The 13,513-nt window shown below is 67.4% G+C and overlaps 1 protein-coding gene across 3 annotated transcripts; it reads right to left on the bottom strand.

Annotated features, from left to right (window-relative positions):
- Positions 1 to 176: 176 nt before the first annotated feature.
- CBARP (CACN subunit beta associated regulatory protein) lies at positions 177 to 10,066 on the bottom strand. 3 transcript variants are annotated; one of them, XM_028838768.2, is made up of 10 exons: positions 9,817 to 10,066; positions 8,084 to 8,221; positions 7,864 to 8,003; positions 7,585 to 7,649; positions 7,086 to 7,230; positions 6,689 to 6,860; positions 6,305 to 6,445; positions 5,546 to 5,756; positions 2,957 to 3,131; positions 177 to 1,993 (listed from the first exon to the last, which is right to left on the bottom strand). In XM_028838768.2, the coding sequence occupies exons 2-10, from the start codon at positions 8,198 to 8,200 to the stop codon at positions 1,039 to 1,041; spliced, it is 2,121 nt and encodes a 706-aa protein (XP_028694601.1). In that variant the 5' UTR covers positions 8,201 to 8,221; positions 9,817 to 10,066; the 3' UTR covers positions 177 to 1,038. The 3 variants fall into 3 exon arrangements, with proteins under 3 accessions (XP_028694601.1, XP_077834847.1, XP_028694599.2); XM_077978721.1 differs by lacking the exon at positions 9,817 to 10,066 and adding an exon at positions 8,674 to 8,821; XM_028838766.2 differs by lacking the exon at positions 9,817 to 10,066 and having other exon boundaries at positions 8,084 to 8,821.
- Between the last annotated feature and the right edge of the window lie 3,447 nt (positions 10,067 to 13,513).

Here is a 13,513-nt window from a genome sequence, read left to right on the forward strand (position 1 = left end):
GGTGGCCGGGGCGGGGGGGGGGAGGTGGTGCCGTGGGGTTGGGCTCACATCGCAGCTGCCTTTGCGCGCTCGGGTCACCCTGCTTCGGCCGCCCGGTCTGAGGGCAGGACCCCTCACCTCCCCCAAGGCCACTGCGCTCTTGGGACCCCAGAGAAAACTCGGAGCGAGCAGGAGTGTGCAGTCAGTATGTATAATCATCCAGAAAACAGAAACACGAGAAACGCCATCGCGGGATGGTGCAGACGCGGCGGGGGCTCGGAGGGCGTGGTGCGGGCGAGGGCGCCCGAATTTGGCAATAAATAAAGCTTGGGAAGCTTGGACCTGGCCGTCTGGGTTTTGTTCGCGTCTCAACATGGACGGGGCGGCAGCGGGGCGGGCGCCGTTCACATGCGGAGGGCAGTGGGGACTCGGGGGCGGAAGGGCCGGGCCGGCTCCCCCAGGGCCGGCGGCAGCAGCGGCGGCGGCGCAGTTATTGCTCGGAGGCGGCGCGGGCTGCCGCCAGCACACGCCGCGGTGAGGTAAACGGTCTCGGGGGTCGGCAGTCACGGTGTTGAGCCGCCTCCCGGCCCAGGGCGGTCAACTCGTCTGCGGCCCTTAGCGCCCCGCGGCCCCAACCCGGGCGAGCTCGCGCACGCGCCCGGCACGCGGCGGCTCCATCCGGCCCGGCGGGCTGCGCGTCCCTCGGGTGGCGCCCCTGCGAGTGTCTAAGCAGCCGCCCGATCCGGGACGGAGGGCAGTTGGTCGTTGTCCTCAGGAGCCCGAAGCTGAGAGCCGTTCACGCCCCTTCCTTCCCGCCCAGCCGGGGTCTCCGCGTCCCGCGCCTCACGACGCGCAGTACCCGGCAAGCACCGGCCATAGAAGTGCGCACTTCGACCGCGCGAGGGCGGCCGGGGCTCTGCGCGTGCGCCCTGAAGCGGCGAAGGGCCGACGGTTCCAGCGCATGCGCGTCGGGGCGTCGCGCCCCCACGTCTCTCCCGCCGCCGAGGCCCCGCGCGGCGCCGAAGAAGCTGCCAGAGAGATGGGCCCAGGACGCGGGACTTAGGCCGGGCTGTGGTCGGGGGACGTGGGAGCGGCGGCGACCAAAGAGGGAGCCGCCACGACGGGCTCGGAGAGGCGTGGCGGAAAGAGTCTCTCTTCGAGGCCGGCCGCCAGCTTGTCCAGCACCGCCCCGGGGGGTACGACGCAGAGGCCCGAACCGGGGCAGCCCCCGCCGCCCGGCTCCTCCTCGATGACGGGGATGGCGGGGTCGTCGCCGGCGCCGCCCAGGGTACGGCCGTCGGGCGGGCCGTCCACGCTGTCGCCACGCCGCAAGGGCGCACGCGCGGGTCGGGCCGCACCGGCAGGCGGCGCCGGGGTTCCGGCCAGGGCCGGGGCCGCGCGGGCGCCGGGGTCGCTGTGCTGCCGGCCGCGCTGCCACTGCTTGCGGGCGTGCGGGTGCGCGCGGGCGCGGTGTCGCGCGGCGGCCGGCGTGTCGTCAAAGTGCGGGTCGTGGCGCAGGAACTCGTGGAATAGCGCGTCCGTCTTCTCGTCGATGCTGTAGTCGCGGCGCGGGCGGCGGGGCCAGGCGCGGGGGCTGCGGGGCCGGGCGGGCGCGGCGGGCGGCTCGGTGTCGTCGCCGGCGCCGCGGCCCTCGATGCTGGCGTAGCCGCTGTCCATCTGCAGCAGCCGGCGCGCCTCGCCGTCCTTGGGCCGCGGCGCGGGCGGGGAGGGCGGCGGGAAGGCGGGCGCCGCGCCCCCGGAGCCCGAGCCCGAGCTGTCGCCGCTGCGCACCGAGTCGCGGTCGTTGCCGCTGCTGCTGTGGTCCGAGGCGGCCGCATGCAGCTCGAGCGAGGCGCGCAGGCTCCACAGGTCGCGGTAGCTGGTCTGGGCCTGCTCGGGGCCCGCGTCCCGCTCGGCGTCCGGCTCCAGTGGCGGCTGCTGCTGCTCAGGCCCCGCGCCGCGCTCCGGGGGAGAATCGGGGCTCGCTCCTCCCGCTGCCTCGGCCGCCTCTAGCCTGCAAGCCAGGCCGCGCCGTCAGAGCCCGGCCGAGCCCCGCGCCCCCTCCCTGGCCGGCCACCCGCCCTCTGGATCAGGGAGGGTGGGCCCGGGTGGGACTTGGGACTCGGGCAGGTCCTGGAAGGTGAGAGCTTTAAAATGGGCCGGTGTGTTTTGCAGGGAATGGGTCTTGCATTGACCCTGAGCTGTAGCGCCTGCTCCTTAAGCAGGGTGCGTCCATCCTGGACTGCAGACAGCGGGGGCCCCCTCCCTTGGAAGCTCCCAGGAAGAGTCAACGCGCTTCTCCCTGGGAGTCACCTTTTCCCAGCCTCCCAGTGAATGTGGGAGCCGCAGGGGGTGGACTGGATGCGGTTGAGTCCAGCTCAGCCACTGCTCCAGGCTAGGGCTCTCTGCCCACCCATGCTGGATAAACAGCAGGAGGAGAACGGTGCACAGACGTGAGGGTCACTCCCCAGACCAGGGCTGCCCCAGGAACCCTGCTCTGCCCCAGCCCCACGCCCCATTCCCATCCCACTGGACGTGGGCCCTGGGCTTCAGGAAAGTTGCCCTTGGGGTTGGGGCAGGAATGCCGCTGGCCAGAGTGGTCACAGCAGCTTCTGAGAAGGGTCTGCCCAGCCCTCGGGAGCGTGGTGGGGGTGGGAGAGGGCCCGGGACCACAGCAGAGCCCTTCAGGCCTCGTTCTCCACTAGCAAGCGGCAGTACCAGCGCCATCGTCGGGGGTGGGGCCCCACCTCCCACCCACCCCCCTACCCTTACCCAGTTTCTCCCTGCTTCCCTCCTCTGGTCCATGCTGGAGAGGTGGCCCCAGTGAGTCAGCCTCTGGGAGGGGCCTTGCTGCTGGAGGCGGGTGAGCGCGTGTCCACGGGGCCTGGAGAGCGCTCCCTGGGCCGCCTAGTGGGGGGGCGAAGCGGGGCAAGGGCCCACAGGTCCACCCCTAGCACCTCCATCTACTGAAAAATACCTGCCGAGAGCAGGGGGCGGGCTGGCCAGAAAGGGACGGGGGCGTGGGAAGGCCACGGCGTCGCCAGCCCTGGCGATGTACTGGATGAAGTCCTCGTGGGGGGCGCCCCCCTCCTCCTGCTCCGTGCTCTCACTGGCTGCCCGCTGCCGCTGGAAGTGGTGCCGCTTGGGGGAACCTGCGCGGGGGATGTGCCGTCAGCGTCAGCCCGCATGTACCTCCACCCTCCACCCCACACACAGAACGCCTGCGCCTCCCCCACACACACAATGCAGGGGATGTGCGGTCAGCGTCAGCCGTCATGTACCTCCACCCTCCACCCCACACACAGAACGCCTGCGCTCCCCCCCACAGAACGCCTGTGCGCCCCCTCACACACATACACCACCTGTGGCGCCCCCACACAGAACGCCTGCGCCCCTGCCCACACACAGAACGCAGAGGATGTGCCGTCAGCGTCAGCCAGCGTGTAACCTCCATCTTCCACCCCACATGCAGAACGCCTGTGCCCCCACACACACACAGAATGCCTGCAGCCCCCCCACACAACGCCTGCAGCCCCCCCCACACACAACGCCTGTGCCCTCCCCACACAGAACGCCTGTGCCCCCCCTCACACATATACACCACCTGTGGCACCCCCCACACAGAATGCCTGCGCCCGCCCCACACACCTGTGCCCTTCCACACAAATGCTTGTGCCTGCCCCCACAGAATGCCTGTGTCCCCCCACACATTGTGGCCCCCCCACACACATAGAACACCTGTGCCCCCCTCACAGAACACGTGTACCACACACACCTGTGCCCCCCACACATACACACACAATGCGTGTGCCCTGTCACACACACGGACAGAGAAGTGGGCCCTGGTTTGGGCCAGACCCCAGCTGGCATCTCCCCAGGCCAGGTGGGTGTGGACAGTGACTGTATGTACACCCTGGAGTACAGGTGAGGAAACTGAGGCACGGAGGGCAGAGATGCTAGGACCAGAGAGCCTGGGCAGGGCAGGGCCAGGAAGCAAGTGAGTAGAAGGGCCTCAGGCACTGGTAGTGCCCCAGGGCAGCCCTGGTCAATGTGTGGCCACTCATAAGGACGTGTCCTGGACACCTGGTGGCCTGCACAGCCTGGCTCAAACTATGGAAGGCATGAGAGAGTCACATACAGGCTTGGTGGGGACTAATGAGGAGAGGGAGAGCGGTGCCCTCTCCTGCCAGCTCCACCCTGGTCTGGGGAGCGCTGGGGGACTGCCCCACCCCTGCCTCGGCCCCCTTCTCCCAACAGCCTCCCCAGCGAAGCTTGAGTGGGCAGGCCCCAGGGGCAGGGAGGCAGTTACCCAGCAAACAGGTTGTGGGTTGTGCTGCAAGCACACTGGACTCTAAATGTCTCTAGTTGCCACCAGGGCTCCATTCATCTCAAGATCTGGATTCTCTCAGCAGGACCGGGGCAGCCAGAGGAGGCCTTCCCCTCTCTGGCCCCTAGCCACCTTGGGGTGGGGGTTGGGAGAACTCACCCCACCCCTGCTGGCTGGAGCCAGGCCCCAATACGGGGTCTCCCACTGTCTGATGGCGTGTCCTCTGTCACACTGACAGCACCTTCTCTCTGCATTTGTCCCCTGTCCCGGCCTTACCTGACAACTGGACCTGCCACCCCCTCCACAAGGCAGAGCAGTGCCCCAGCCCCTCTGGCCTGCCCTAGCCCCTCTGGCCTGCCCTAGCCCTGCTGCCGGAGCTACAGACGGGACCCCTCTGCTCCCGCCACACACTCCTGCCCCAAGCCCAGAAAAGGCAGCCCTGTCTCCAGGATCCTGCCTGACCCAAGGCCTGCAGAATTCAAGGACTACAGAGATCTATGTGCCACAGCCCAGAGGGCAAAGCGCCGCCCCCACCCCCAGCTTCTGTAAGTTTTTCTGGCACACAGCCAGGTGCATTCGTCCCGCAGTGCCTCCTGCTGCTTCCTCACCTCAACAGCAGCACTGAGTTGTGGAGACAGCCTCTCCGACCATAACCCCACGAATGCCACCATCTGGGGCCTGACGGGAAATGTCTGCTGACCCCTGGCACAGTCCAACACTTACTTCGTGTCAGAGGAAGCCAGAGCCCAGACCGGCAGAGGGCCTTGGCCAAGGTCACACAGCAGCTGATGCTCTGGCCAGCGAGCGAGGGGGGGGCTCCTGGAGAACTCACCTTGCGCTCACATTCCCAGGGATGAGAGCCCAGCGTGGCCGGGGGGGGATGCAGGCCGCAGGCCCCACCCTCTACGCTGCACAGTGACCAGGTGGCCCCCTGACACCCTCCTTTACCACCTCATCCTGGGTGCCCCAATGACCTGAGAGGAGTCAGGGCGCGCAAAGCCCTCCCACACAGGGCACCGGAGCTAGGTGGGTCTGGCTCAAGCTGCCCACACACTCAGCCCTCCCAGCCGCCTGCAGAACCTCAGGCAGGATGCCCGCTGGCAGACTGGGCAGGGCCAGGCCCCAGAGCATTGGCTCCCCACCCAGCCCACAACCTCCTGCTCCTGGATGTCCAGGGCAGCCCCTGGCAGCCACCACCAAGCCCGCAGGGGCCACTCTCCACAAGGTGCCACAGCTCACCTCTCGTGTCCAGACTGGCCGCCCGCTGGCTGGGCTCCAGCTTCCACTTCTTGACCTTGAAGTAGGGGCTGGCCCCGTCCAGGCTGGCATGGCGGCGCAGGCGGGTGAGGAACTGCAGAACAGTACCCGTCCCGGATCCCGGGCCCACCTCCCCAGGTCCTGCTGCAGCCCCGGACCCTCCAGCCTTGGTGCTCCTGGTACCGGCATCCAACTGGCAGGGAACAGAGATGGCGCTCAGACTAAGACCTCTTCCCAGCCCCGCGTGCTGGCCCCAGATGGCCCTAGGTTAGGAGACAGTCCCGAGGACCCCCATCACTGGGACAGAGAGGGGTACCTGCTGGGAGAGGGGCAGAGGCAGGAGGAGGGGCACTCGGTGCCTGGGTGCGCTACACAAGGGTGCTCTGCCCTCCGGGGAAGGTCCCTGGACATGGTGTTTGGAGAGAGGAAGTGGTGTGTGTCTAGGAGCTTTCTCGCCCACGGCGTGGGCTGCAGGTGAGGGAGGGCAGGGGTGGTGCACCCTCTCCAGCACCTAGGGAATGTCAATGAGGTAGGAGCCTGGGGTGCCCCGGCGTGTAAGTACACGCCTGTGTCCGGTGTGCGGTCGGCTCCCGCTTTCTCCCGTGTGCAATGACCTGGCAAGCCAAGGAGGGCCGTGGTGGGTGGGAGGTCATAGGCTGACGGTGGTCCTGGATTGGGGGCAGGGAGGGGAAGGACCCTCCCGGGCTGTGGACACTGTGGGGGACGCGCAGGGGCCCTCACCGAGATGCCTTCCCCAGAGTCGCTAGATGCCGAGGGGCTGATCTCCGCAAAGTCAGTGGCGCCCGCGGCCGAGTTGTAGGGATCACCTGGCAGGGCGGAGCTGGGGCCCACGGAGCGGCCCGTGAGGGCCTTCCCCGGGGGCTGTGGGACAGAGCCAGGTGGGGGAGGAAGCAGTGACAGGTCAAAGAGCATGGGTGGGTGAGGGGCACGGGTGGGTGAGGGGCATGCTGGGCTCGGCTCCCTGCCCTGCTCCACCCCACCTCGCCCATCCCAAGATGAGGGCCACCCCGAAAAAAAGTGAGTGAGACCGTGGGGGCCCAGGAGTCCCTGGGGCTGCCCCCACATCCCCCGAGGAACCCCGATGGCTGCTGCCCATAGGCTCACCTGGAAGATGGCCAAGGTGGTCTTGGGAGAGGTGGCTGGGTGGGGCGTGGCAGCCGAGCTGGCCTCACCCGAGTCACACTCATGGATGGTGACAATCTTGAGGGGCGGCAGGTGCAGGTGTGTGAGCCGGGCATTCTTCAGGTGGTGGAAGTCCCCCTCCGTCAGTGTGTACCTGCGACGGTATCTGGCCGTCAGAGCCTGCCCACCTCCCATGCCTGATGCCGCAGCTGCTGCGCTCTGCCATCCACTCTGCTGGCCAAGGCCGCCCCACCGCACAGTCCCAGTTCAGGGGCCTCCGCCTTGGTCCCTGCAGCCTCTGCGCGCAGCTCCTCCCCTGTCCCAAGCAGCCATGACCTGAGACAGGCCCTGGGGTACCCCCTGATGCCACCCTGCTTACCGGCGGCCCTTGTCCTGCGTCTTGCGGCTCTGCTCGAACAGCGCCGCCTCGTTGAAGGAAACCCGGCGGCCAGTGGAGCTGGTGGACAGGAAGCGCTCAGTCTCCGCATCCTGGCTCTCGGGGTCCTCCCCCCGGAAGTCGGGGTCTGCGTGAAGAGGCAGGAGAGGGTGGGCCCCGGGTGGGCCACGCCAAGCGCCTGGTCCCGGGAGGGCTGCTCGTCGGGCAGCCGGGACGGGGAGGGCTGGGGCCACGGCGCGGGCGGCCGGGCGGGTGGGGCGAGGGACACTCGTCCATCCGCTCACACACTCACTCGCTCAGCACGCGCCTGGGCCCACCTACGCCTGGGCGTTAAGGAAACAGAGATGAGTCGGAATCGAGCTGCGCCCAGTCTGGTGGGGGAGACAGACAGACACAGACGGTCAGGCGGCCTGAGGGGGCAGCGGGTGGCCAAGGGGCAGATGGACAGGTGGGCGCGCAGCTGGGCTGGCCAGCACCTCACCTTGGGCCGGGTGGGTGCCGTTGTCCAGATAGGTGGTGGTGGTCTTCTCCACTTCCTCCATGGCCCTGGGAGAGACATCGGGAGAGCCCAGTGGCACCAAGGGCCCAGAGAACCGCAGTGGGTCTCGGCTCTCTGCCCCAAGCCAAGGCCCTGTGCATCACCCACTCTCCAGAGGCACAGCCCACCCTGTGACTCAGAAGCCAGTGAGGTAGGTCCCCCATACCCGACTGGTGCCCACAACCACCATGCACCTGCCCAGCCAAGGTAGGGGCCTCGCACCTGTTGAGGCGCTGGTGGACGTCCCAGCAGCGCTTGCAGAGGAGCAGGACGCCGGACAACACCACCAGCGTGCCCCCCACGAACAGCGACATCACCACCACCAGCAGCACGTAGTTGTCCAGGATGGGGTCTGGCTCTGCCTGCGGGCATGCGGGGGGGGGGGTCAGGTGCTGCTGGCCTGGACGACCTCCAGCCCCTCCCACCTGTCCCCTGCACCCACCGTGGGGCGTCCAGTGGCGTTGTCCCACGACGTCGTCAGGGCTACTGTGGCAGTGGTGGTGGTGGTGGTGGTGGTGGCGGCGGCGGCGGTTGTGGCCATGGTGGCTGTGGGCTGCATTCTGAACTGGGGAGGAGGGCCCTGTAGGGAGGAGGCCTGGTCAGCTCCAGCTAGGCCTACTTCTCCTCCAGGAGCCACTGCAGACAAGCCAGGTCTTCCCTGCGGGACCGGGAGCCCACACAGGGGCCAGTGACTCATGGAGAGGCGCAGAGCCGGAGGCAGCCTCCACCCGGCTTGGCTCTGGCGGGAGGGCCCAGGGGGCTCTCTCTGGACCTCCATCTTACATCCCCATGGCAGGGGAGGAAGCCTGGCCCTCTGAGGGTGCGCCTGTGCCCATCACAACTGCACACAGCCGGTGCAGCCTGTCCTGCAAGATAACGCCAGGCCCTGGAGCTCTGCGACGGGAAGGGCAAGCACTCGGAGGAATGGGGACAACGAGGCGGTGCGGCCAGCTCCAGAGGGATCCAAACACCCTATCCGCCCCATCACTACCCCCGCCCCAAGAAGTTCAGCTACACCGTGGCAGGGCCCACCCCGCCATGGTTAGGTAGAGGGAGACCTCCCGCTGCCCGCGCGCGGGGGAGGGCGAAGGGGCTGGGTGCGTGTCCCCGGGTCACGACTCCCACGACTCTGGGAGGTGGAGGTCCCCCGGTGCTGAGCGCTGGTGGGAGTGCAAGGGACAAAGGAGGCGCATCTGTTCCTGGCCCAGAGAAGCTGGTTCCCATGGCGACCGCGGAGCAGGCCACGGCTGGGGGGGCGGGTTGCCAGGGAGCGGCGGGGAGGGGGCGCGGGGGCGGCAGCCTTGGGAGGGGGGGCCGGCGCGGAGCCGCAAGATGGCCGCGGCCGCCACCCCGCCGTGCCCAGCCCGGGCGCCCGGAGCATCCCCGGCCACCTTATGCTCGAGGGAAACTGAGGCGGGGCGCGGCACTAGGGAAAGGAGCCCCTGGACATTGCGCGACGCAGCCGGGCGGGGAGGCCCGGGAATCGCAGGGGGTCGGGGCTGGTCAGCGCCGGGGTGCTCAGCGGCCCCAGGTCGGCACCGCACGCGCGAGGCCTCTCCCGGAGCGAGAGGAGCGCACAGGCGGCAGCCACTCCTGCCCCTCCCCGGCTTCCGCCCACACACGACAGCGGGAAACTGAGGCCCAAAGCCGGGCAGGCTCCTGGTGGGGGCTGCTGTCCTCCGCGCTCCCGGCCACAGGCTGCCCAGGCCCTAGTACTGGGGGAAGGGGCCGCATATGTAGGTCGGGAAATGAGTTCAGGCTGGAGGGGGTGGGGCACAGGCGCAGAATGGTGACCGGAGGCCGGGGAAGAGGGGGACTCCTGGCGGAGGCGACTGCGGGAGTCGAGGGCGGAGGTTCCCCACGGGGCAGCACCGCACCCCCGAGCCGGCCAAGGGGTGGGGATGGCGAGCGAGGGGAGGCAGGGACCCGACGCCAGGGCTGAGCCGAGACGCCATCGTCCTCGCCCGACCTCACAGGGAGAAACTGAGGCTGGGGCGGGGCCTGGGCGGGGGTCCCTCTCCAGGCAGCCAGGTTGGGGGCGCAAGGCCCGGAGCTCGGTCCCCACGCCCGCCGGACTCTTCCGCGCCCTCCCTCCAGCCGTTCAGCCCACAGCCGGCTGCGATCCCCGGCCTATCCTCCGTCCACCCCCCGCAGCCCTGGGCCCGCCGCGCCTACCTCAGCGCCGGGACGCGCGGCCCATGGGCGGCGGGCGGGCGGCGGGCGGCTGCGTGGCTCTCCCGGCTGGCTCCAGCGCCCGGTGGCCGCGGAGCAGGCGGAGAATTTATGAATGGAGAGAGCGGCGCGGGGGAGGCCGGCGCGAGAGGAGGGGCCGCGCACGTGACCGCGTTGGCGGCGCGCCCGCTCCGCGCGCCCGGTGCTGCCCCGTCCCCGGCCCGCCGCCCCCGCTGCGCTCGCCGCTGGGTCTGGCTGGCTCCGCGCCGGCCGCCGCCTCCCCTTCCCTTCCGGCGGGGGCGGGGGGCGGAGCCTGCGCTCCCGGGCGCCCACTCCGCACGCGGAGCCGCCCCCCGCACCCGCCGGGGCGGCCGAGCCCCGCCCCCGGCCCATCGGCACGATTCACCCCGCCCGGTCCTGAGGTCCCAGGGACGCAGCTCGGGGTGTCCTGGAATGCACGACTCTCTGCAGCCCGAGGTGCGCCGCGTGCGCAGGAGGGGGTGGGGTCCCGGGGGACACGGACTCCCCTCTCACGTTGCTTGGTCCGTGGGGGTTCTGGGGCGGCACAGTCAGGGCCCCTCGGGCACAATTGCAGCCCAGGGTCTCTGGTTATAGGCGCCCCGCCTGCTTCCCCACGCAGGTCCCCTCTGCCACTGTGGAGGGCTCCTCCTGGCCCCTGTCCTGTGTGACAGCGATCACAGACCGGCTTAAAGCTGAGCAGAGCCCATGGGGCCCAAACGTGCGCTCACAGAGGTCTGCTTGTGGGGTGACATCAGAACGACACCTGCAGAAACCCAAGTCCCAGAGCTGCCGCTGCTTCTCCCTCTCAGACCATCGAGCCTCACCTTCAGATACTCAGGCCACACACCTGCCACCAGCCTGGCCCAAGCGCCACCCCAGCCCCGCTGGGCCCACACCTAACACCCCACAGCGCCTGCTCTTTCTCATCCCAAAGAAAGGCTGACACCGCTGGCCCAGCTCAGCCTCCCCGCCTCTGCCCTTACAGGTGCTCCGTACCCAGGCCTCTTTGTCCATTCAGCCAAAGATTCACCCCGGTTTCCTTCAACTCCTCCAGCTTCACAGTCTCGGCGATTCTGCTCCTGGCTCCCAGCCCATGTCCGGGTCCTCTCCTCTGCTACGTCTCTCCAAGGCCCTATGCCTTGCGCCTTGCCTGTTCCTGTGTGATGTGGGACACCCACTCCGCTAGCTGTGAACTCCAAGGGCAGCTCTTCTCTTATGGCTGGCCCTCCAGGCAGAGGGGCAGCACCAGGGAACCTGGTGCCAGGCAGATGGGAATTGCATGGGCAAAGGTTTCGAGGCAGAAAAGTTTGCAGGTCAGCGCCTGTGGAGGCAGCAGAGAAACCGTCTTGTTCCCAGCAGGACCATGACATGGGCAGGCTTCAGGGTTTTTTGTATTTTGTTTTTGCTTTTTGGAGAGACAGAGTCTCGCACTGTCACCCAGGCTGGAGTGCAGTAGTGTGATCACGGCTCACTGTAACCTCCACCTCCCAGATTCAAGCAATTTTCCAGCCTCAGCCCAGAAGGTAGTTGGGACTACAGGCCCGCGCCATCATGCTCAGCTAATTTTTTGTTTTTGTTTTTGTTTTGTAGAGATGGAATCTTGCTATGTTGTCCAGGCTGGTCTCGAACTCCCGGACTCAAGAGATCCTTCTGCCTCAGTCTCCCAAAGTGTTGGGACTACAGGCGTGAGCCCCCACACCCCGCCAGGCTTCCGATGTTTAACGAAGACTCGCTATGGCTGTGTGAAGAAAAGGTACCCGTACTAAACAGGCGGAGGCTGGGACCTGCTAGGCCAGAGACGGTAGCTGCGGTGGCCATGCCGGGTGCACAGGCCAGGACAGGGCGGAATTCCAGAGGAACCCCAGGTTTGGGGCTGGAGTAATGCCGCCCTCACCCGTGGGCGACCCTGGAGTGGGGACTGGAGGGAAGTGGTTCCATGAGTGAGATTCAGTCTATTAGGCCTCCCAGCTTCCTGGAGTGGCAGCTGGATATGAGGTCCCGAGAGCCAGGAGAGGATGTGGTGCACAGGTCATGCCTAGAAAAGTGAGCGGGGCTTCCCCTCTGCACCCCCCGAACCAGGGCCAGAATGACCAGGCCCCAAGTGACCCTCACAGCTCTGGCCCGCAGGGAGGAGCCAGGCCCAACCCTTCATCCTGAGTCCGGCCAGCAGGGCCTTCTTCAGGTGCCCGGGTTCCAAAGGACAGGAGCGACCGCCACTCCACTGGCCTGAACACGGGCAGGGGGCGAGGGTGCAACCTTCGGGTGTAGGGAGCCACGGATGGTGTCGGACAGCCCCAGGCCCTCCCCAGATCCCTGCACCCCTGGGGTCCAGCAGCCCACAGCGCCAGGCACAAGGCCCTTTCCAAGGAGCCCAAGCCCCAACCCCCGCCATCCCCAACTCCGCATTTTCCCGGAGCCTAAAGAGGGGGGCTTGGGGCCCGGACGGGTGCCTCGGACCTGCGTGAGCGCGGGGGCGGGGCAGTGACGTCATGGCCGCGAGCGAGGCTGCGCGGGCCGCTGGCTGACGGCAGCGGAGCCCCGAGCCGCCCGCGCACGCGCTCCTGCGTCAGCGGCGCGCGGGGGCGAGGGCCAGGCAGGAGGTGGGGGGCGGTGAGCGCATCTCCGGGCGCGGAGCGCCCTCTGCCGGCACCGGGGAGCAGCGCGCCGGGGTCCGGGGTTCCCAGCGAGCCCTCTCGCATCGCCCGTGCTCCTGCCCGCGCTGTGCCCCTGGCGGCGGTCGCCGTTCCCTAGAACAGCGGCACCTGCAGCCTTCCACCCTGTCTCATCCTGCACTTTCTCGACTTTTACTAATATTTATTTTTGGCATTTGTCACCACCTATCACTACTACCTGCTTATTTTTTAATTAATTTATTTTTGAAACAGAGTCTTTTTTGTTTGTTTGTTTGTTTGTTTGTTTGTTTGTTTTTTGAGACGGAGTCTCGCTCTGTCGCCCAGGCCGGAGTGCAGTGGCCAGATCTCAGCTCACTGCAAGCTCCGCCTCCCGGGTTCACACCATTCTCATGCCTCAGCCTCCCAAGTAGCTGGGACTACAGGCGCCCGCCACCTCGCCCGGCTAGTTTTTTGTACTTTTCAGTAGAGACGGGGTTTCACCGTATTAACCAGGATGGTCTCGATCTCCTGACCTCGTGATTCGCCCGTCTCGGCCTCCCAAAGTGCTGGGATTACAGGCTTGAGCCACCAAGCCCGGCCGAAACAGAGTCTTGCTCTGTCGCCCAGGCTGGAGTGCAGTGGCGCGATCTCGGCTGACTGCAACCTCCTCCCCCCGGGTTCGAGCGATTCTCCTGCCTCAGCCTCCCGAGTAGTTGGGATTACAGGCGCCCACCACCATGCTCGGCTAGTTTTTGTATATTTAGAGACGAGGTTTCGCCATGTTGACCAGGCTGGTTTCAAACTCCTGACCTCAGGTGATCCGCCCACCTCGCCCTCCAAAGTGCTAGGATTACAGGCGTGAGCCACCGCGCCCGGCCTGATCTGCTAAACGACCCCCGGCCCCAGAGCAGGATTCTCACTCTGTCGCCCAGGCTAGAGTGCAGTGGTGCAATCATAGCTCACTGCAGCCTCAACCTTCTTAGACCCAAGCAATGCTCCCACCTCAGCCTCCCCAGTAGCTGGGACTACAGGCGTGCACCACCATGCCAAGGTAATTTTTTGATTAT

The sequence above is a fragment of the Macaca mulatta genome, chromosome 19, assembly GCF_049350105.2.
Source record: "Macaca mulatta isolate MMU2019108-1 chromosome 19, T2T-MMU8v2.0, whole genome shotgun sequence".
Classification (NCBI taxonomy): Eukaryota; Metazoa; Chordata; class Mammalia; order Primates; family Cercopithecidae; genus Macaca; species Macaca mulatta.